The sequence below is a fragment of the Myotis nattereri genome, assembly GCF_964212035.1.
Source record: "Myotis nattereri genome assembly, chromosome: 11".
NCBI classification, from domain to species: domain Eukaryota; kingdom Metazoa; phylum Chordata; class Mammalia; order Chiroptera; family Vespertilionidae; genus Myotis; species Myotis nattereri.
This window is the reverse complement of record NC_138086.1, coordinates 47544611-47568740: the sequence shown is the minus strand read 5'-3', so window position 1 is coordinate 47568740 and position 24130 is coordinate 47544611. Positions and strand designations below refer to the sequence as shown.

The 24130-nt window shown below is 41.5% G+C and overlaps 1 protein-coding gene across 9 annotated transcripts in view; it reads right to left on the bottom strand.

Annotated features, from left to right (window-relative positions):
• The window catches only part of DYNC1I1 (dynein cytoplasmic 1 intermediate chain 1), a 276554-nt gene that overhangs the window by 241600 nt on the left and 10824 nt on the right, over positions 1-24130 (bottom strand). For all 9 annotated transcript variants that reach the window (XM_081102249.1, XM_081102252.1, XM_081102256.1 and 6 more), the window contains exon 2: positions 2522-2638. In XM_081102249.1, the coding sequence (XP_080958375.1) occupies positions 2522-2629 (108 nt within the window). In that variant the 5' untranslated portion in view covers positions 2630-2638. The remainder of the gene's footprint in view (positions 1-2521; positions 2639-24130) is intronic.

Below are 24130 nucleotides of genomic sequence, written 5' to 3'. Positions count from 1 at the left end.
AACTGTAAGCCTACTTTTGCCCACCCCTGCATAACCTTTAACTGAAGGCCTACTGCTAGGGACAAGACCTATGCTAGATATTGACTCAGTGATGAAAAACGTCCAGCACTGTTCTCAAAAGTTCCCACTCTACTAGGAGAGAAAGACAAGTGAGGAGGCAAATCTAATGCTCTGTGCTAAACAGTTTGATAAGGTTGAGGATGGGGTGCAGGACTAAGTTAGTCATGGAGGCAGAAAGGCATCCCAGAAGACTTCCTGGAGGAAGTGGCATTTGAGAACTGAAAGGCATGGAGTTAACAACCAGGGGGAAGGACAATTGAGAGAAGCAGAACAGTAAAAGCAGAGGGAGGGGAACATTCACAAAGCCCAGTCAAGCGGGAGCAGAGCTCACAGGGGATGTGTTAAGTAGCTAAGCTTGTCTGTAATGTGGGCTTTAGGGAGAAGGAAAATCGGGGTGAAAAATGGTGTGCCTGTCCAGGCCCTGATGATCATTGTAGTAAACTGGGGAAGGGAGTGGTGAAAGAATTACCCCAGATTTCTGCTTTGGACAATTGCCTGAAAGGGGGGTGGGCCTGAGACTAGAGATAGAGGGTGGCTACCGAGAAGGCTCAGGCCTCCAGGATTTAAGAACATCTGAAAAAGAGGGATCAGAATAGATTACTTCCAGGTTTCTTTCAGCAACAAAATGCTACAATCCCAGGAGACGAGTGGCCTTGAATTATAAGACCTTTCCAATAATGGGGGCGTTTTCAGAAACTGGTTCACCAACGGCGATCCTAATAAATGTACGCAGCCCATCCACGGGACTGCCTGCTCCTCCTCTGGCAGCTGATCTCAGGAGCAGAATAACAGCTCTGTCTTTCCCTGTTCTAGTGTCTCCTGGGTCCTCACAGAGCACGTGAGAAAGGCACCACTCTTCTCTCCATTTCACAGAGGAAACCGTTTCAGAGCGTCCCACACCCGCTCAAGGCCGAGCTGTGAAGGGAGAGCCAGGCTCCCAGCAGGATCCACTCAGAAGCTTGTGTGCATAACCCCTGAGTTTACTGTCTTTCGTCTTACAGCACTGGCTGCTCAGACAAGCCAAGTCTTCCCAGTCTAAAAATGTGCTTAGACTGAACTGAGAAAAGCGCTTTTGGCGGGGGGGCCTGAGTTGTGGGGCGACAAGATGCATAGCCAGGCCAACCTTTAAGATACGTAGTCCAAGTGAATCCCCAAATCTGGCCCCACTTGTATCTTTCAAATTAAAAACTCTGAGATGGAAAACCATGACTCTGTATTACCAGGGGAGTCATGGGTTTAAACCACCCTGTCCATGGGGAAACGAGGACACTGAGACTTTGTGACTTTAACTCCAGAACTAGGCAGAGGCCCAGGATCGCCTACGAACCAGGTGTTCCACACTCCCACACCTGTCACCCCCAACCTCCCAGGCTCTGCCTGCTGTGCAACAAGCCAAATCTCCAGCAGGCAAAGCTGCTTGGTGCCGAAACAGAAAGGGTGGCCTGTTTCCATCAGTCTAAACTGACAAAGATGAAGCAGACAGTACAATTCGGAACCAGATTTCCCATATCACACCGCACTTTGTGGTAATTCTGTGATATTCAAGTTGGATATTAGAATGTCAGTTTAAAAGGAAACCGGTTATTAGTCAAGGAAAACAGGTGCTTTAAAACTACAGTGAACGTTGGCATGTGAGGGAAAGGAAGCATAATAACTTAATGCTTTTTTTCGCTTTGCGTGTAAATGAATAGCCATTCCCTGTCAATTCTCACCTCCACGTCACTCAAAGACTGCATGTAAAACAGCAAAGATCTCCAAAGGAAAATCATTATGCACAGTGTCAAGGACAAATAAACTATGGCATCAATCACAGTGGAATGGAATGGAGAAACGCAAGATGCCAGAAAGCTAATGTGCAACTGCAATTATGTTTTACTTTGTCGGAAAATAATTGTTATAATCTGTTACCTTGGTCTCCCAAGCCTTTTACAGGGGTGGGGGATGTCTGGCCAAGGGCCCGGGCGTATAAGGCCTGCGAAATCATTTGGTCTGGATCTGCCAAGGCATTAGGGATGAGTTAATTAAATGTTTGACCAAATACAGAAGGCTAAATGTGAAGCTGATAATTTTATATGGCCCTCAAATGTTGTTATAAATATCCAACTGGCCCTTGGCAGAAAAAAAAGGTTCCCCACCCCTGCCTTAGAGTATGAAACAACACTTACTTAGATCATGAGGCATCAAAATACATTCTCTTTTTTTCTAAAGAAAAACTTTTAAGTAAGGAAGAAGCTCTGGTTTCTATACACACAAGTATATGCTATACAAAGTTTCCTTCATGGGAAAGTATTCAAAAACATCTTTAGCACCTGATTTCTGTACAAGGTGTGGGCTATTTCTACACTTCATATCAAGTATTATAAAGGGTTTCTTTAGAGGTTCCTGTTTATCAGTATGACCCACCCCTCAGAATTAGGTAATTTTCCTTCCCTCACCAAACACCCCGACACACAGTAGTTACCTCTTTCTTTTTCCTCTCCTCTTCCTTCCGTTTCTTCTCTTCTCTTATCTGTGCCAAGCGCTGTTTTTTGCGCTCTAGCTCAGCTTTTAAGTCACTTTTGTCAGACATGTTGGTTTCCTTGGAAGGAAAGGAAAAAAAAAGTGAATTTATAAAAATAACATTTCTGCATGATCATTGCAGAAACTATTCAAAAGTAAATCCAACGTTGGGGCAATAACAGGTTGTCTTATTGAGCCTATTTCCCAGAATCAAAGAAACAAGTTAAGTTAGATCTGGTCTCACACTATATCAAATCTTCCCCCTTTTATGTATATATAAATATTTGCACAAGTACAATGTTATAGTCCATTCTGGTCTGACAAATAACAGTAATTTCAGAATAAGCAACACATTTTCTGTAAAAGTTTCTTAAATAAACAAAAGATAACTAATAAAGAGAACCAAGAAGAACCATTATCATGACTTCTAATTTAGATGATAATGGATCAATTCATGCCCACACGGAGAAAAGAAAATAGACTGTCATAAACCCTTAGAGACATGCCCTGCTCAAATTCCTATGGACTCAATAAACATTCCTCCACTGACCTTGGGCACATGGAGATTTCATTTTGCCTAACGTTATATGCATCAGGGAAGACAGCCACTGAAGGCCTAACATGTTAATTTTCTTTTTCTGCAGAATTCCTCCTGAACTGTCACAATTAATTTCATCCTCCAGCACAACCCTAGTTCGAGAAAACTTACATTTACATACTGAATGCAATATTGCTTATTCTGGCACTTTGCCTTTTCAAAGCAAAACATGTTTGTGAACAATTGACATGGGAGACAAACACCAAGGCAAATTCTTGGGAAAAATTTATCTGAATGAGATCTAATTTCAATTTTATTGGTGATGGTGATGCTGGTGGTGATGGTGGCAGAAATATTTTAAAATAAAATGAGTTTGGAGAAGGCTCTCAGCAATCACCAATGCCGATGTTTCTTAGTTTCCCAACTGGAAACTAAGAAAATGGAAACACTGAGAAATGAAGAGCCTCCTATGACCCAAATTCCTAAAATAAAGTATAAAAAAACTAACCGTAAGTGTCATGAGTACTCATTTGCATATTATTTATATGCAACTATGATGAATATATTATATATTCCTAAGAAGATGACAGAGCAATAGAAGGCCAAAAAAAAAAAGCCAAAGAATACAAAATAATGAAAAAATCCTCACACTTCTTGTCACCATCTTTAGAAGATTATCAAGAGCCTACAGTCACTCGAAGTCAAATACACCTGGTTGAGAAGTGTCCGTTACTACTATACATATTTCTGCTCATGTTGTGATGGCAAAGATTTGTAAAATGATAACAATAATCGATCTCTGTCATTCATGATCACACTCTGTCTTTATTTTTCAACGAATGTTTTTGAATATTTAATCTGCGCCAGGCACTCTATAAAGCATCAGCGTACACAGATGAGCAAAACCAAGTCCTCTCCTTCAAGGAGTGCGTCATTCAAGTGCGTGGGCATGTGCTGTGGTTGGACATGTTCTCGGAGAAACTGGCTGATTGATTACCGAGTGCCAGGCATTTCACATTTATTATCACATGTAGTCACAGTAATCCAAGCAGACCCATGTTAGGAAACGGTTACAGGACTCCAGGGCAGGAAGAATAGGGAAACTGAGACAGGAAAGTTAAAACAAGGCCCAACAGTGTGGGCAATTTGCAGCCAGCTTGTAACTAACAAGCCATTATCTTTCCCAGCCAAGAACAGGAGAGCAAATTTGGTTAAAAAACAAACAAAACTTCACTAATGAGAGAATGAAGAAAGGGAGGGGAAAGGGGGAAAAGAAAAAAAGGGCAGTTTTATTCCTTAAGCAGAGAAGCCAGCCATCTCAAGGCTTGGCAAGATAAAGTTGCCAGGTGCTTCTCATGAATTCTGGAAAGGCCACAACAAATTTATAAAAGAGACCTTAGAATGAATCTGTACCAAAATAGTCAACAGAGGAATTTTTTTAAAAAAATATATTTTATTGATTTTTTACAGAGAGGAAGGGAGAGAGATAGAGAGTTAGAAACATCGATGAGAGAGAAACATCGATCAGCTGCCTCCTGCACATCTCCCACTGGGGATGTGCCCGCAACCCTGGTACATGCCCTTGACCGGAATCGAACCGGGACCTTTCAGTCCGCAGGCCGACGCTCTATCCACTGAGCCAAACCGGTTGCGGCAAATTTTGAGACCTACAGACAGGAGGGCATATAACGTCTCAGACCCCCACCCAACCTGCTCTTCAGAGTAGCTGAGAGCCTGTCTGTGCTTCATAAGGTTTGCTTGCGTTGTTTTTTTTCAATAAAGGTGCATGCTTTAATTGCTTTAATAAACTGGCTTTTCACATTGAAGTCAAGGTCTCTCATATAAATTCATTTATATGAGAAGACAAGGATCGAAGTTGGGAATAGCCCTCTCCCACTGACTCAGGGCTGTCCGGTAACACCTCCCTGATGTCGGTGAGAGGCGCTTATAACAGAACCATCAGACTAAGTACAGGAGATGCAGATGAACCCAAGTCAAGAAAGAGCAATTTGAGTTTGTAAGAATGGGTATGTACAGGCAACTGGTGAGGCCTGGGGAAAAGAGAAAAGTGAGTCCCATTTGGGATAAAGAGAGATGGGAAATCAGAGCAACATTTTGTTTTGTTTTTAAATATATTTTTATTGATTTCTGAGAGGAAAGGAGAAGGAGGGAGGGAAGTAAGAAGGGAGAAGGAGGGAGGGAGGGAGGGAGGGAGAGAGAGAGAAATATCAATGATGAGAGAGAATCATCAATTGGCTGTCTCCTACACGCCCCACACTGGGGATCGAGCCCACAACCCAGGCATGTGCCCTAACCAGGAATCGAACCCTGACCTCTTGTTTCATAGGTCGACGCTCAACCACTGAGCCACACCGGCCAGGCTCACAGCAACTTTTTGAAAGAAAAATAATGACAAAAAGAAAAACGTAATTTGCTTAATTAAGCCTTTTCTTGTCCCTGCCTGCAAATAGTTGGGAGCAGAAACTAGAAATAAGGCAAGCTACTGCAAGGCTGGTGCCTCATCTATCTAGACTGACTGCACCTGCACTGGGATGGTAGGTGAATATACAGTCAGAATGTAGGGAAATGTGGACTGGAGAGAGCACAGTCAAGAAGGCAGAAGTAAAGCCTGGCTGGTGTGGCTCAGTGGTTGAGCGTCAACTTATGAACAAAGGAGGTCACGGTTCGATTCCCTGGTCAGGGAACTTGCCTGGGTTATGGGCTCAATCCCCACATGGGGAGAGCAGGAGGCAGCCAATCCATGATTCTCTCTTATCATTGATGTTTCTATCTCTCCCTCTCCCTTCCTCTCTGAAATTGATAAAAATATATTTTAAAAAAGGAAAAAAGGAAGAAGTAAACTTGGTAGCTGTTAGATATGGAAGCAAAAGAGAAAGGTTCAGTAGCAATTCAACTCTGAGAGATCAAAGAAGATGGCAGTGAAACTGGGAAGAAAAGGCAGAGAAGGAAATGATGAAAAAACAAACTGGGTGTCAGTGGGACTTCTGGGCAGAAAAAATGCATAGATGCAATGCACAGATGAAATAAGAAGATGCTGGGGACTGGAGCTATAGAATAGAACTCAGAGTCACTCATCTACAAAGGACTTTTTAAATCTGAATTGCAAATTCATAGTCCTACAGGGGCCATGAAGATAACATGAGGGAGCAAAGCAGAGTTCAGCCATAGAAGAAATCCAATGCCTGAAGGAAACAGCTCTATCAAGCTCCAAGTGATGTTTGACATGGAATAGTATGGTCCCTAGCAGTCAGATCGTCTGATTTTCTTGTTTCCAGAGAAGCCATAGAACTGAAAGAAGTCACATTTATCAATAAAATACTGTTGACCAATAATTTTCAACACCAATGAGCAAAACTACTGACAAGAAAAAAATTTGAAACGAATTCCAGAAGCCACCTGAGAGGTTGGTTACACATACACTTCCGAGGTGGGAGCCAATTTGATTTATGTTTTTGACACTTTTTCTGCTGTCAAAAATGAAATGAACAATGAGAAAAATCACTGTTAAAGCAATAGTTGTGTCACTCTATGCCAGTGGTTCTCAACCTTCCTAATGCCGCGACCCTTTAATACAGTTCCTCATGTTGTGGTGACCCCCAATTTCATTGTTACAAATTGAACATAATTAAAGCATAGTGATGAATCACAAAAACAATATGTAATTATATATGTGTTTTCCGATGGTCTTAGGCGACCCCTGTGAAAGGGTCGCGACCCACAGGTTGAGAACCGCTGCTCTGTGCTGACAGCAGCCAGTGGAAACTGCTAAGTTTTCCTCTCTCCCTTTCCCCAGCTTTCATCTACCTTCCTCAGCCCATCAAATAGCAGGACTTCGGCTAAGGAGCAAACCATGTAACAAGAACATCCTATATTTCTGGCGATTTTCTTGTGAAGAACTGCATTCCCCAGTGGGAAGTATGGTGTAGTCTCCGTGCATTTCTGAAGAGGGCAAAGGTCTTCTTCAACTGCTATGTCTAGCAATGTTGGTCATTTAGGTTGGCGTTACCAGTCATAGAGCCAAAATTTTTAAAATAAGCAACAAAAACACCAAGGGAACTTTTAAACAATTATATTAAGTGGTGATGCTTCAAATAGCACACTTCTCTTTTAAAAAGTAGTAGAGCCACAACGTTAGACAGCTAGAGAGTACCTTCTTAACGATTTTTGGTTCTATTCCAAAATAGACACTTTGCATCAGCCCTTAGGAGAGTAAGAAATCTCAAGAAAATGCCTCATAAAGAGTTTGGAAAGTACACAGTAGAGTAAATGAATGGACCTTCACACACAGTGAAATGGTTTAAACGGTGGCATTAAATGCAATGCCAGCACCGAACTCCACAGGTTGGGGGCAATGCCATTCTGACCCACTAAATGTCCCTGCATATCAAACAAAGCAAAACCAAGGAGCAAAGCACAGGGAACGTGAGTTACAGAGCTTCTTGCAGCTAATATGGGTCCTTGTGAAGGCAATTCTGATGCTTTCAGTTTAAGAAAATACCAGTCAGAGCTACCTGCTGCTAATTATTGTTTACTTGCTTCCAATACACACAAAGCGGGTCTCTTTCATTTACAAATGGCAATGTTAGAGAGGACAAAGATCGCAGGGTCTGGGCCGTTCTAAATGCTATGCCTGCTAAATGGGAAAATGTCGCTAGCAGTATTTTGCAGATGCAGCTGTAAACAGGATGGCCTCTAGGAACTCAAGGGATAAATATAGCCAACTGCAAAGAAATCAACATGTAATTGACCAAACAGTATATACGGGCAATGGCTAAAGCTCCCTTTGGGGAAGCAGAGCTTTGGATATGAATCCCCCATCTCCTTTTCATGCAAAAGGTTTAGTAAATAAAAGGGCAAGTAAACAAAACTGCCTTGTGACAAGCACATCTTGTTTTTGAATAGTGGTGATCCCCCTGAGTTCAGTAACAGGAAGGGGTCAAGTGAACAAATCAAACCCACTTCTGAGTGCAAGTCTCCTAGGGGTCTGATCATCAACCCACTCTCACCCAACTGCCAACTCCACATAACTCCACTCTGGCTTAGGAACAATTATTACTCGGTCTCCCCCAGCTCCACCCATTCCCATTCCGTACTCAACTGCAATAGTGTGTGCCTGCTCAGAGTCCCATATTCTGGACTTGCTATATTATTATTATTTTTTTTTTTTACCTTGCCAATTCTTGCCCCCATCGTTAATTCCACCCTAATTCAATAACCAAAGTCATCACTCAAAGTTCGTGGCAATCATTTAAAAAATGTGACAGTAAAATATATATTAAAGGTATATGTAGCATGTTACTGATTTAATAGTAATACAATCAGGGCAAGAAAACCCAATCTGCACTCCTAGAGATTATCTCAAGGCACTTCAAGAAAATAGAAGAGTCTTCTTACTCTAAATGGGTTATAAAGGAAGGTATGTGGTTAAAGAGGTGTGATGCAAAGAAAAAGCATTTTTTAAAATTAAATGCAGTCATGGAATTTGGCAGCAATAAAATTCCTCTCGATTTTTCTGTTGAACACAGGAATAACAGGTCAAACAGTCCCAGGTGGGCATCCTCCCTGTCTTACCCACTTTCCCGGAGGCTGGAGAGGCACCTGGAGAAATAGCTTCTTGGTGTTTCATCACAGAAAAGGCTCCTGGGCCCTAGTCTCAATAGAAGAAAGAATGGGGAAATGATGGAAGGAGGAGACCATGAGAGAAAAAATGAATGCTGAGAAGGGAAGGGACAAACACAGGTCATGTTCACACTGACTCTTCCCTCCCCACTTCCCTTCCCAGTTAACCTTGCATCTCCTTCACGTGTCTTGTGTCCATACACATCCATAAAGAAAGGAAAATTTATAGCTTTTTTGAACCCCCAAATGAGATCTTTTGCCTTCATTTTCATGTCTGTATAAATCATCATGTGATAGTTTGGTCCTGTCTAGAACCCACCGTCTAACAGAGGGGAAGCAAAAGGTTTAGTTCTGTTTAGACAGCTGCCGAGTACCAGAGCCTCCCAAGACTTAGCTTTTGAACAATATAGATGTCTATTTCCTTCCCGTTCTCTAAGTTGGCAGCCATTCGAGATTCCATTTCTAATGCTGGTTTATGCAAATCACTTTTAAGCTTAAAGTCAGAATCCTAGGAGGTTTAAAATCATTGCCCAGCTGTTGCCAGACTCACTGGGGAAAAAACAAAAAAACCCAGAAACAAGTTCTCTCTTCCTGCCTGAGAACAACTGTTCTTGTTGGCATTTCACTATCAGTTACTGAACTTCTCTTCTGCCACAGGGTGTGCTGGAATTTGATCTTTCACAGCCTTGTTTCACCTGCCATAAAAGACAGCTGCTTCCTTCCACCTGGATGAGAGGCCAACGGATGAATGGACCACAACCCTTAGTCCATTTTTACAGCTTTATCACAGTCAATAAAAAGAGGGCTCCAGACCTCTCAGGAGGAAGATGGCTGGTGGAAAACATGAGAGGGCTACTTGTGAAATTTTTACAGCCATCAGTACTGTGACAACAAAATTGTTAATAAAACCCATCTCATAGTAGGAAGGTGCCCAGGTCTGGTCTACTTATACTGCAGATGAGCAGTTCTCAAACATTTTGGTCTCAGCCTCCCTTGAAACTTTTAAAAATTATCAGGGACCTCAAAGAGCTTTTGTCTATGTGGGCTATATTTATGAATTTTTACCATGTTAACAATTAGACTGATAAAACTCTAAGTATTTATTTAATAATTAATTTTTAAATAACAATGATAAACTTGTTAACCATTAACATACAATTTTTATGAAAAATAGCCATGGTTTTTAAGACCAAGAAAAATAGTAAGAAGAATGTATTCTCTTCATTTTCACTTATCTCTTTAATATCTGACTTACTAGAAGCCAACTGGATTCTTGTAGCTGCTTCTGCATTCTGTCTGTTTCGTATGATGCTATCTTTGTGGTGAAGAAAAAGCATTGAATAGCTTCTTTTTAAATATATATAGATATATTTTATTTGATTTCAGAGAGGAAGGGAGAGGGAGAGAGATAAAAAAATCAATGATGAGGGAGAATCATTGATTGGTTGCCGCTTGCATGCCCCACACTGGGGATAGAGCCCGCAACCTGGGCACGTGCCCTTGACCGGAATCAAACCTGGGACCCTTCAGTCTTCAGGCCAACACTATCCACTGAGCCAAACCAGCACAGTGGTTGGCAAACTGCGGCTCGTGAGCCACATGAAGCTCTTTGGCCCCTTGAGTGTGGCTCTTCCACAAAATACTGACTTCTGTGCATGGGCCACGAAGTTTCAATTGCACTGTACGTGCGCGCCCGCACGTGGTATTTTGTGGAAGAGCCACACTCAAGGGGCCAAAGAGCAGCATGTGGCTCGCAAGCCGCAGTCTGCCGACCACTGAGCTAAGGCATTGAATAACTTCTTGAAGTAATTGTGGTATTCTTTGATGTTACACCAAAAGTCCACAAATAGCAATTTCTTAAAGTTCAGTTGCAATATGAACATGAAACAATGTCAATCAATGAACTTTTTGTACTGTTATATTAAAACCTATTGTTCTATCTTAAACATTGGATGAATATTTTATCCATGGATGATTTTAAATCATCATGCATTCATTATTTAGAAAATTATGCAGACTTTTCAAATGCTGATACATTTCATTGTACAATATCCAAAAATCAAATTTGGTAATATCACTACCCAACACTTCAGAAAAGTCTGTAGGTATGATAAAGCGGTCAAGCTCATGTGGCAGATAAAAGTTTCCCCAAATTCTAAATTTTATTTGAACCTCAAATTCTACCATGAGCAAGAAATATTGTCAATTCCATTCCTGAAGGGATGAGCTCCTGCCATTGGTTTTCGAGGTAATTTCTGCCAAATGTGCAAGCCTAAATAACCATAGTTTGTCTGCGAATTGTTTTTTCAAGTAAAAAACAACTGTGGGAGAAAAAAAAGGGCAGTTAATTCAGCTTGCAACTCAAACCAATGCACAAAGGCCTCCTCGAGACAACACTGAAAAGGTGGGCAGCAGAAGTGCCTTATGTGTCCCTATTTGCCAGAGTAAAGACACATGTTCAAGGGTAGATATTTAATATCACTAATATTATTTCCTGCTTCGTGAAGGGCATTCTTGACTTTCTGTTAACTGTAAGTGTGTGGCAGTGAAGTTTGATGCCACTGCCTCAATTCATGCTAAGGCACCAGGAGTTTTACCCACCATTGCTTTCACACCATCATTGCAACTGTCAATACAGAGAAAAAGACTAATAACATTTTACATTATTATGAAAATAGTTTTGACCTTACAGCTCCCCAAACACATCCCGATCCCCAGGGATCCTCAAACCAAACTTTGCCTTATCCCACTATGGAGTGGAGTCTAAAACCTATAGAGATGTTTATTGACAAAATTGTGCTAAGTGTTATATGAATAATCTAAAGAGAGGTGGTTAGAGTTCTTTCTTTTGAAGAAAAGAAAAAACACAGTTAGCAATATCAATGAGCATAGAAAATTCAGGTGAGTGTCAGGTAACTATAATGATTTAGACTTCTGAATATAGCATAAGGAAAACTTAAGTTAGAGAAAGAGGGAAGCCTTCAAAAAAAAAAAAGGTTCCATAAAACTGTATGAAAGATTTCTCATTCCTCACTTGCCTAAGCCAGGTAGTAGGTAAGAGAGACAAACTAAGAGCCTTCTCTCCCTACCCATTCTCCTTCTCCCACAATTCCTCCCCCTCCCCGCGCCCCCCCCCCCCCACACACACACACACAAATTAATGGGCCTTAGCCTCACTAAGTGAACAAGACAGTTGTTAATAAAATATCAACTTCTCTTTTGTATGAAAAGTTTTTATTCTTTTATACTTTTAATTTTGTTACTTTAAAAGTACTATTATATATGTTTATTTCAGGACAAAACCTTCAAAATTGATATTATCCAATACCAGTATTTTTCCCTTGAAAAGGGAACTGAGATGCAGTTATCTAAGTTCACAACAATTAAGTGGATGAGTTCAAAGGGGAAACACCAGGTCTTCTTCATGAATACTTTTACTAAATAATGCTTCACTTTCAGTGTTTACTTATTCACAACTTATTCATTTTAGTCAAAAGCGAGCTCTTCTCAAAAGCCTTTTATGGTAGATCCCATCAGTCTATTTCCTGCATCTAGTCTTGTGGTCACGCTTTATCACCGCCTGGTGGCAGCAATCACAAATTGCATGAGAGAGCTGGCAACAGGAGCAAAACTTTGCCTCTGAAATTCCCAGCCCCAGCACCAAAGCCAATACTACTGGGTAGTCCCAAACACTGTTAAAAGTTTCATCCATATATGAAGGATCTATTTGTGTCAACTATTGTTTTGGAGAGGGGGGAAATCTCAGTACATACATGCAGTTAAACATCTATGTTAATCTTAATAGGCTCCTTTCAATGTTATTCATATTGAGTTAGTTCCTGACTGGGAAATCAGGCAATAGTTCCAAATTAAGTCTTTAGTATCTCTCTTGTTGGCCTGTTGAGCTATATTTAAGATTGCTGTGTCTGCATATCTTCTCTAGTCCTACTTTCACTACTTCACAATTCCGAGCTACCCAAATTAGGCTGTGTAAGCTGTAACTCGAGCAGCAGCAATTGTGGCACATTAAACGGGAGAGACGCTCGAGCACTCAGCACAGAGGCCCATTATGCTAGGGAGAAAAATCAATCCATAGGGCATCCGCTCTCTCATCTAGTTAACAGAGTAGAGATGAGAGCTCTTCAAACTTCAAGGGCTCAAAAGTCATTGTCATCTTTGCTAAAAAGTTCTGCATTTTTTTTTAGTCATTTCTGACCCCTACTGTGCATTCAACCATTTTATTAGAGACTTAACATAGTTCTCTTTAGCAAAGGAATTGTTCCTCAATTAAGAGAATCAGTCATTCATGTCTTAGAGTATCTTCCTTCAGGAAACGCTCAGATGTTATCAAGAGTCCTTAGGAAATGAACATTTCAAATAGCATCCTTGAAAGCGTATATAAAACTAAAGATGGGACTGTTTGGACGACTAGGGGGCAGTATTTTGGCATTGGGTCCCTAAGAACTAGGGCAGGAAAGGAACCAGAAAATAGAATCAGAAGAAAGGGCTGGTTAAGAAAACTAGAGTGAAGAAAGAATGAGGATCCTGTACAAACACCTAACCTTGGGTCAAAATAGATGGGAATGATGTGTCACCGGCCTCGGCCAGGTATCAAGTAAAGAAGCCAAATGAAGAAGGCTCCCACCACTATACTTTGTATATTATGAGATTATGTATCTGTGCTCCTAGACAACCTTCCTAATGCCGCGACCCTTTAATACAGTTCCTCATGTTGTGGTGACCCCCAATTTCATTGTTATAAATTGAAAATAATTAAAGCATAGTGATTAATCACAAAAACAATATGTAATTATATATGTGTTTTCCAATGGTCTTAGGCAACCCCTGTGAAAGGGTCGTTCGACCCCCAGAGGGGTTGCTACCCACAGATTGAGAACTGCTGCCCTAGATACATAGCCTCCCTCTCTGATCCCCTCTTATCTCTGTGAGTGGTGGCCCCATACCCTTGTCTCTGGAAGGTTTCCTGCTATGAGGGATATTATCTCTCATCCAATCTTATCCAAGTACCGTCCAATAAAGTATGTTGTGCAATGCCGCCACCTCATGGTTCTGTTCTTTCCTTGATCAGCCCTGAAACCCTTGAACTCACCACACCTGAACTGTGAATTTTCACCAGCGCCCTCAAGTTTACTACCTAATATTTCCAACTCTGCCCTCGCCTATTCATGCCTATTCACACTGCCCAGTGCCTGTCTTCACAATGCTCATCTGACTACTTCCATTTGTTATGATTAACTTTGTTTTTATTTTTAAAATTAAATTTATTGGATTAACATTAGTTAACAATATTAAATAAGTTTCAGATATACACCTTTATAACACAGTATCTATATACTCCATTGTGTACAATATTACCCAGTAATCCTTACTCTGGGTATCTATCTTCAAAATTTGAAAACACATATTTGTAAAGATATATGCATCCTTATGTTCATTGCACCATTATTCACAATAGCCAAGATATGGACACAATGAAAGTGTCCTTTGACCAACTGTTGGATAAAGAAGACATGTTACAGATATACAATGGAATACTACTCAGCCATAAAAAAGATGAAATATTGCCATTTGTAATAATGTGGGTGAATCTTAAGCATATCATATTAAGTGAAATAAGTCAGATGGAAAAAGATAAGAACCACATGAGATTTCACTGATGTGGGATATAAAACAAAAAGCAACAAATGAACAACAAACTCACAGATACAGACAACAGAAGGCTGGTTACCAGAGGGGAAGGTGATGGGGGGAAACAATGCAGTGCTCTTCTAACTGATCTTCCTGTCTCCATGCTAACCTTGCTCCCTGATGATCCTCCACATCCTCTGTACCATGGAGGGTGATCTTTCTGTCACTAAAATCTGATGAGTCCATTGCCCTGACTAAAACACATCAATGACTCCCTCTGAGTTGAAAAATGGGTCAACTCCCCATCATGGCATATAAGATGCTCTTATCGTCCATCTCTCTATTTGCCTATCCCTCCTCTCCCTATTTCACATTTTACTGGCATGTACCAAATTGTTACCTTCCTTTGTACCTTAGCAAACTCCAGAAATGTTCTCCTCACCATTCATTCCCTGATGACTCGCATTCATGTTTCTGTCTCAGCTCAATCACGTCCCCTCCAGAAAGGTCTCGTAGGGAGCAACTTGTCCATTGTCTGCTGCAACATGTATGACATATTCCATGTATGCATGTCTATGTCCTGTTTGTATGATTCTCTCCTCCTGTTACCTGAAAGCTCCTTTAGAAGAAGAATCACATCTAATTTCTCTCTATACTTCCAGTGCCTAGCAGTGAGTGCTCAATAAATGTCTCTTGAACTGCTAATTAAGCATGAGATAGAAACATGAAATCTTCCACAATTTCATTATCAGAATTGTTCTAATAATCATTACATTGGGTGAATGCACTAAGCTTTCAGAAGACCAAACTCAGAAAAGTTCTTCCTTACTATGGAAGAAATCTTTATTCCAGTGGGGGTAGGGGTAGGGGGAGGTGAATTCTTTCGTTCATTAGTACAAATGTACAACAAACACATAATTCATTCTAACATTGCCTCATCTACTGAGCTATCCTTTCCTAAATCACTACCATTATGTACCTATTGATAGTAATGCTTTCCTGCCTGCTTTACATTTTAAATCTGTTTTCCCACTCTAAATGGATTATTTTGCAAAAGCTATTCAATTTATAATTGACAGCCTCTATTATCTCAATCATCAAATTCAGCAATCTACAATCTATCACCCCAGATGCCTAGAGGATAAACCTGCTGGTTGGGCTTTCTCTTTAAATGATGTAAAAATATCAGTGCCATCTATTGTGCTTAAAGCTCTTTTCTCTGAGTTGCTAAAATGATAAATGATCTTTAGCTTTAACTCTGAGTCCTCGGCCTGCTATCCTGAAAAGGGGGCCAAATTTTCTGTGCAGCAAAGTTAAATCAAGACAGTCCTAGCCAGTAGGCCTGCCTAGAGTGGGCATTCTATCCTGGTAGCAAATGCAGGCAATTCAAACTGCCCAGATGTTCTTGTGACTCAGATAGAACAAATGTAACTATAATACTAAAAGAAACAAAATCAAGACACATTAATAAACATAAGGGAAGGGGAAATTTTAATGCTTAACTAATAAAGTCAAAATAGATTTTCTCAGAATAAATCAGCTATATAAATGTTCAGAGTAAATTCATTTAATCTTCTAAAAATATGTTATGAGATTTCCACATCATAAAACCACTTAATTCAAAACCCTTTAAAATGAACTACAAAATACTTATGGGGTTGTAATTAAGCCTACCTAATTTTTAAGGACCACTGATCCCCCTTGAAGTTATGATGAGTGGAGAAACACATGTAGAGAAGGGACCTGCTAAGATAATACTCTACCCTCACATCCAAAGCAAACAACTTTGATGTGTGAAAGCCAAGATTCAAACCCAAGGCTCCAGAACACATGCTCTTAACTCCTGCATTTGCCTGTCGTCTTATGTTTCTGATCTTCTTTTGTTCCACTCTAGTGTGTCCAGGGAAAGGGACACCCTGGACCCTTGAGTAATGGTTTATTTCATTTTCTTTGTATTCTTTCTTTGCTGTAGTCGCCCACTATAAATCCGCAGTTTTCCTTCTCAAGTTTGTTCTGCATGTGATAAAGAATGAGACAGCTGAGAAAAACACAGACCTACTAAAGATTCCATAAATCCATGTAGTCTGTGCTCACAAGAAGGCAGTGAGAAGGCTCATAGAGTGAGTGACTTAACAAACCATCACAGAGGAGGACCAGACCTGCAGAAAGCAGAAGGTGAGGGTACATCCAGGCAGAGGGAAGCATGGACAAAGGCAGGGAGATAGAACAGAGAATTGTCAGTCTAAGGGACAGGTCATTAGATGTGGTTGGAATGCTAAGTAGAAATGATGATGGAAGATGATGAGGATGGAAACGTAGCCAAAGATCAGATCCCAAAGGGTGAGTGACTAACCATCCTGGTTTGCTTGGAAGTGAGGGGTTCGCTGGATACAGGACTGTCAGTGCTGACACAAGGAAAGGCCCAGGCAAACCTAGATGAGTTGGTCACCCTACAGCCAAAGGTCTGCTACGCTGCACTTTAAAGGTATCTGAACGTCTATGTAGGGAAACAAGAAAGGATCTGAGCAAGTACAAGGATGGATTATTTATTCCTAGTTTGTAACAGATACCACACCAGCCTTTTAAAAATGGTTGCATGCCCAGCTGGCGTGACTCAGTGGTTGAGCATCAACCTATGAACCAAAAGCGCATAGTTCGATTCCTGGTCAGGACATATGCCCTGGTTGCGGGCTAAATCCCCAGTGTGGGGCATGCAGGAGGCAGCCAATCAATGATTCTCTCTTATCATTAATGTTTCTGCTTCTCTCTTCCTCTCCCTTCCTCTCTGAAATAAATAAAAATATATTTTAAAAATGGATCGCAGCCCACTGGCGAGTCACTAAATCAAGTTAGTAATCATAGGCACCAGTTTTTATGGCCAACAGATTCGAATTTTTAGAATGTACTGCACATGGAAAGGGCAGCTACTGTTTCATGGAACTTGTTTAGGACACACACACATTCACTGTTATGTATAACATTATTTATTATTGCTAATTGCAGTTTAAAGAGTTTGAAATTTATTGGCCTATATCAATTCTAAAATTGGTAAATTTTAAATTATAAATTTTTCTCTGCCTTTGTCCTTTCTCAGCCAACATTCTGCATGACAGATACCCATAGATCATGATGACATTTGCTCAGGAGTCTGATCCGGGTTCTAACTACCCTGAGGACCAAAGAGATTAATAACCAGGTACACATGCAGCCTGTAATCATTTGCAGGGCACTGGTGGGACGCTCTACCATAGGATGACAAAGCAAGCTAGGCTCTACTTGTTTAAATCTACCAGAGAAAGAAAGTGAAAATAAAATAAATCCCTGAATACTTCAAGACACAAACACATAGGGTTACAAAGATTCACCCACTTTTTCAGCTACCCGGCATGTCCATAAAAGTGTAGGAAATCAATACTGCCAGGATTGCAGGACCATGGCGTATTTCCTGCAGACCATGTTAGCACAAACGCTGAATGACCCCAGGATTTGGGCATTTCCTATTTGTCCCATCAGCACAACCTTTATGTTCCTTTTAGAAAGCAAATACCCATCTGAAAAGCCTGGCTGCAAAGTCCGTCGCCCAGCCCAACACACGGCATTCTGTACATGAATGGATAACTCGGTGGAATGAGGCAGTATTCGGAACAGATTCTCAAGCAGTCCTCAAAGGCTTAAATCCTTCTGATACTCGTGCGTATATTTTAATTCAAGACTTAACAACAATTTTTCTTAGCTGGAGTCAGTTTCAACCATCTGTCTCTTTGAGCAAAAATAGCATGTAGGCTTGTCTATATTAGCTTTTGAAGAAAACCGATTTTGGCAGAAAGAATTGAAGTGAAAGAAGAATTGTATCTCAATTTTCAAGACCAGGCTAAGGAGACATAAAATATCCAAAGCAAGTAGTAACTTACATGCACACATCTATCTCCTTTTCTCCCTGTTAGGCTGCCCCGTGGCTAGCCATTCCTTGATTGAGGAACATCACTGCGATTAGACCTTTGACACCCAATCATAGTTTTGGGAAGTGGCAGAGTGGAGACATAAAAGTCATTGCCCTGACTTGAGTGACATTAGAGGTGGTGGGAGATGATGGTTGTAGGTACTCTACAAGAATTTTGGAATTAATTCAAATATACCCTGATCATTTCTGAGAATTAAAATAGAACTTACCTTAAAACAGAGGACAACTCCCTAGTCAAAATTACCACAATGGTACCAAAACATCACTTCTAGGGTTGACCACATGTAATAGAAAACCACCCCATAATTTGTGGTGAGCAACTATTAAAACAATTACAATGAAAGGAGAAGGGGGTCTGAAATGACAGGAAAGGAAGTGTGCATTCTTCAGATTTCCTCTAGTGTGTCCCGGGAAAGGGACGCACTGACGACTTGAGATCATCTTTCCGGTGCATCTGTCAGCAGTCACCACAATGGCGCCAGGCTACCACTGAAACACCAGCTGTGACAACTGTTCCACATGCCCTGGCTCCATGTAGATCCAACCTCCAGCCTTCACACTACAGTTAAAATCAACTCCAGCCTTCCAATTGACTTAGGCTAAAAGTCTTGGAGTCTTCCCTACTTTCTCTTTCTATCAAATCCCACATACGACCCATTAGCAAATTATTCAGGCTCTCCTTTCCAAGCATAGCCAGAATCTGTCTACTTTTAACCATCACCCCTGTCATCACCCTGTCCCAGGCACCATGATTTCTTATCCATATTAATGCAAAATCCTTCTAAACAGTCTCATCTCTTCCCTTGGCCTCCCTTGCAATTTAGTCTCAGTTGCAACAGTAATTCTTTAAAAACACAAGCCAAATCATGTCACTTGTCTGCATAAAGCTCTCCCATGGGTCCTGTCTCAGAGTAAACGCCAAAGTCCCACAATGGCCTCGGTGGCCCTACACAATCCAGCCCCTCTAGACCCACTTCCTCACTGTTCCTTACACACATTAGACACTCACACCTCAGGGACTTTGCATCTACTAATCCCTCTTCTTGACAGAATGTTTGCTTTGATAGACATTTTGCTCTAAATACCTGAATGACTTGCTTCTTCCAACCTTAGTTCAAAATTCATCTCATTGAGGCCTCACTTGACCACCTATTTAAAAGAGCAGACTTGCCCCCCGCCCCCCGTCCCACACCTGCATTCTCAAATCTTTCCCGTTGACTTTTCTTCAGTATGTGTACCACCACCTAGCACATTCTATAACATATTTAAGTATTTTTTCATTGTTTGTCTCTCCTCCTAGAATTTAAGCTCCAACAAAGGCAGAGATGTTGACCATATTGTTCCCTGATATATTGCCAATATTTAGAAGACTGGCACCAGGTAGATACTCAATAAATATTTGCTGGATAAACAAATTTGGCTTAAAAATGTGCCTGCGTGAGCTTCTTCCTCTCCTACCAGCCTTGTTTTCTATAAAAAGGGTCAAAGCTCTATTGACTTTGATCTTCTCCGGGGTTTGCTCCTGCACCCTCACCCTCACCCTTTTGCTGTGATCAGGTGTCCTCAATTGCCACAATATTGCCACACCAAGATTTTGCCTCCTTCCTGGCCCTTTGAATGTATTACATAATTGGGCCATTTGCATGATTTTTCATTCGCAATGTTACTGCTAGACTGGGCCTTCAAGATTATCCTTAATGCTTTCAGGGTAGTACTGTCCCACCCAAGCCCAGCTCAGACTGCTGAGACCAAGGCCCTACAATCCTGACTTCTCAGGAGAACTCAGAACACTGACTTATAAGCAAGGGCACTGTGATCCCAGGGAACTTAGGTTTCTTCTGGCAAGTCAGTAAGTTGGCATTTTATGTTTGTAGCCTAACATATAACATACACTTGCACTGGGTTGTGTGAATTCAGCACTAGTTGCTAGAGAATTTTGACTACATAAGAACAATCAATACCTAGACCAGGGGTGGGCAACCCCTGGCACGCGTGCCAAACATGGCACGCCAGTAACTTTTGCTGGCACGCGGAACCCTCTCTTATAATCTTCCATTTACAATTTTTTTCTTAATATCGACTTTTTTATTTTTCAGATAAATTCAGTGTAGGTGCATCTTAAATAAATAAATAATTTTACATAACAAGTTATCTTAAAGACCATAGACATGGATTGACGAGAGAGGGGAAGAGCAATTTCTATGCCTCTGCCTTAATTCTCCCTGCCTTCCTAGATCCAACCAGTGTTTTGGTTTCATCCACATACGCTTGTGAATCTTTGTTCTCAGTGATGAATTTTGTTAAGTCTCATAATAGGAGTAGCCCGATGGATGAAAGTAGTAGCTCGTGCATATCTCTGAAGGTCATGAAATATAAACCTGGTGTAAAATCTCTGTCATCAATGATGCAGCAGCAAAAGTCCCACTGATAATATCAAACGGAGTCATAAAGTTTTCTGTCGGACTATTAGTTTACATGTATACATGAAAAAATAAATGTATTTTTCATCATCATATACTGTGTTTCTGTCGCTCGAATGAATTGTATTATTTCTTCAAGGTTCTTCACATACGTACACCTTAAGAGCTATCAAGTAGGTGTAACATGTTCTCAAAAAATTAGGGTTGGCACGCAGAAGAATTTCGAGTCCGAGATTTTGCTGGTTTTTGCACGCACTCACAAAAAGGTTGCCCACCCCTGTCCTAGACCCTCAAAACTAAGATTCAGAACTTAATTCTGCCCATCTGAATAGCTGACAGCTGGCTGTCCCAGATCACATCTCTGTCGCCACAGCTTCAATATGGCACCTGACTACAGATAAGAGTGTTGATGCCCAAGAATGTCACCAGCTCATGTTCTCGGCATGTGAGCATGCACCCACACATATATGCACAGTCACCTAACTCCAAATTGCTCTGGTAGATCACAGCATGCTTCTCCCCATCACTCCAGTCTCTGCTGCACAGTGGCCCTTTATAGGAAGGGAGCAAGGGACAGCGGGAGGGAGAGTGGGATGATATACCTGATGGAGGGAGATGTGAGGCTGCCTGGGCTATCTGAGCAAGGTCCCCCCTGCATTAGTAGAGGGGAAGCCGCTAAAAATACAAAGTGCTGCTCTGGGTGCTGTGGGACTTACACAAATGATCAAGGTATCACCTGCCTAAAAAAGCTTGTAATAAGGTAGGGTCTGAAAACACCAGCTCTATTGCGAGGGAGAACGGGATGAATACATGATAGAGGTATAAAGCACGAAGCGCAGAGTGTAGGGACTAGAACATGCAGTGGGCTTTGTGAAGGAGGAGCCACAAGAACCAGACACTGAAATATGTGTAGGATGTTACCCGGGGAAGCATTTCCTGTGGACGGAGAGTGGCCATGAGTGAAACGACAGGGGCAGGAAGTAGGCTGCGTTTGGGGAATGGCAAACAGTTCGATTGGACCGTAGCATATGGTCAAATGGGCTCGAGGTGGTGCCGCTGGAAACAAGCTAGAAAGGTGTGTGTTTGCTGCTCCACTCTTGGGCCACTGCTGACCTGGGTCCATTGCCTCTGCCCTTCGGTCCTGCTTCATTTCCCAAGAAAGTGATTTATTTTTAAAAGATGTAAGAGTCTGGATGAAAACCAACCATTTCCATATTAAACCAATCCAATCTATTCAAATGTGTTAAGCAATGCAAACAACTGGTCTTAACACTTCCCTTACATATCACACCTTTGCTGTATATAAAGAAAAAGTGAAAAATTAAATGCTCAAAATAGAAATCTTAGAATCCGTAATACATTCTTTGCAGAAAACAAGCATTCAGGGTGGGAACTCTGCCTCCCAAGTCATCTGGTAGTTTCCTGTTCTTCACACTGTAAGAATATGGGAGCTGAGGGTTTCTGGAATATGCCTTGGAAAGGACATGTCTGTCTAGCCCCTGCTGTGGGCAGGGTGAGCAGACTTTGATCATCAGGGCACATTAAGAGATGACTGAATGAACAAATAAATGAACACAAGAAAGAGCGCTCAACTGCATGATGATGTAGCCTGTTTGGTCTGAAGCTGGAGCCAAGCATGCTTTTTGTTTGTTTTTAATGGTTGTCACGGGCTGTTAAATTTCCTGCAACCTGGCCTGACACTGCAACAGCGGTGTTCCCAGTGTTGGGCAGCAGCTTAGGGAATGTTTGTGAATGAAAGAGTGAATGAACGAATGCTACAAGGTAAACAGTTACACGGGAAAAGAAGCAGACATGGATTGTCATATTTATTATTCCAGTTTGGCACCTGTCCCCTTATTTATGCTGCCTCCAAGTGAATGGCAGAACCTGGCCAGAGGTAAGAGTGATGCAAGACTCCCTCTAGTACACAAAATCATAGATGCTCAAATTTGGAGGAAATATAATACAGAGATCACCAAATACTGGTCTGACTAATCCCTTCACAGACAATCCTCACTTGGTGGTGGCATCTTGAACTCTCCAGGGCACTGGGAACTCACTACCTTACAGGCAGCCCCATTCATATTTTGAATAGCTTGAAACAATCAAAGGATCTCCATTACATTGATATGAATCTCCTTTCTCCTAGAAGTTTGGGCTTCAATAGATAAGTGTCCTCAAACCTATTTGCCAAAGTCCTCATGCTTTCACTCACTGAGAGCCCACAAGCTCTCTGCCTCACCAAATAGGAAGTTCACCCCCTTTGTATTTGAGGAAGGGTGGGGGAAGAGAAGAGCCAAAGAGAAAAGAGAGGGTGTACATCTGCCAAGAGGAGCCACACAGCCTCCCCTCCATCACACCAACACTCTAGCTTATCAAACTCTTACCTATGGTGCTGGTCCCAAACACATGGACCTTATAACTTTCTGGGCTTAAACAAGCAGAATGCCTCCATGATTACACCACAGTGGATTTGTACCACATTAGATTACAATTGAACATGACCTTGGAGTGCTGGGTTTAGGTGCAGGTAGGCTAGGAAATGTGTCCTCAGCAGACGTGAATTCCAAGATCAGAAAAGAGGCCAATTTAATACTCGCGAGGTCTCGAGCCTAAGGTTGCCTCGCAAGCCAGGGAAAATGCTGACGGACCATCGGGCCCGTCTAATGCACTTCCTCGAGCCCCATAGTGCTTTCTTGATCTGGATTCAGGAAGGCAAGGCTTCCAGCATCCTAGGAATTACCAACCCATGTTTGTTTTTGGCCTAACTACCCAAAAGGTGACACATTTGGTGTGTTTGTCCTAACTCACCAAAATGATCCAAGGGAAAAAAATTAAATCCTCTAAGAAATGGATTTATTCTTTCAAACCTCACCACAATATTAGGAAGTGGCACTATTGTCATCACTCCTGTTTTACAGATGAAGAAAATGAGGTACAGGGAGACAAAGTAACTGGTCAAGGTCACATAGCTAGTAAGTGGTGACACTGGGAGCCCAGTTTTAGCAGGAGTCCTGATAAGTCAGTTTAGCCAGAATCCTCCACCTTCGATATCTGATCACTAATATCTAATCAATATCTGATCGGTTCCTCATTCCCCACACCACGTGGTAAGGTATCTGATCGCCCCTGGCCTGCCTTTAGCAAAAATACTTTTAGTTTGGTTTCGCATGATCCCTCCCCCATTAACCCTGCAGGATGCTTCCTCTTAGTAATTTTCCATCCACTGACCACCACCCTGCTCCTTGGCTATAAATTCCCACCATTCCTTGTTGTATTCGGAGTTGAGCCCAATCTCTGTTCCCTACTGCAACAGTCCATGGCAGTGGTTCGGTATCTATCAGGATAGTCCCTGAATAAATA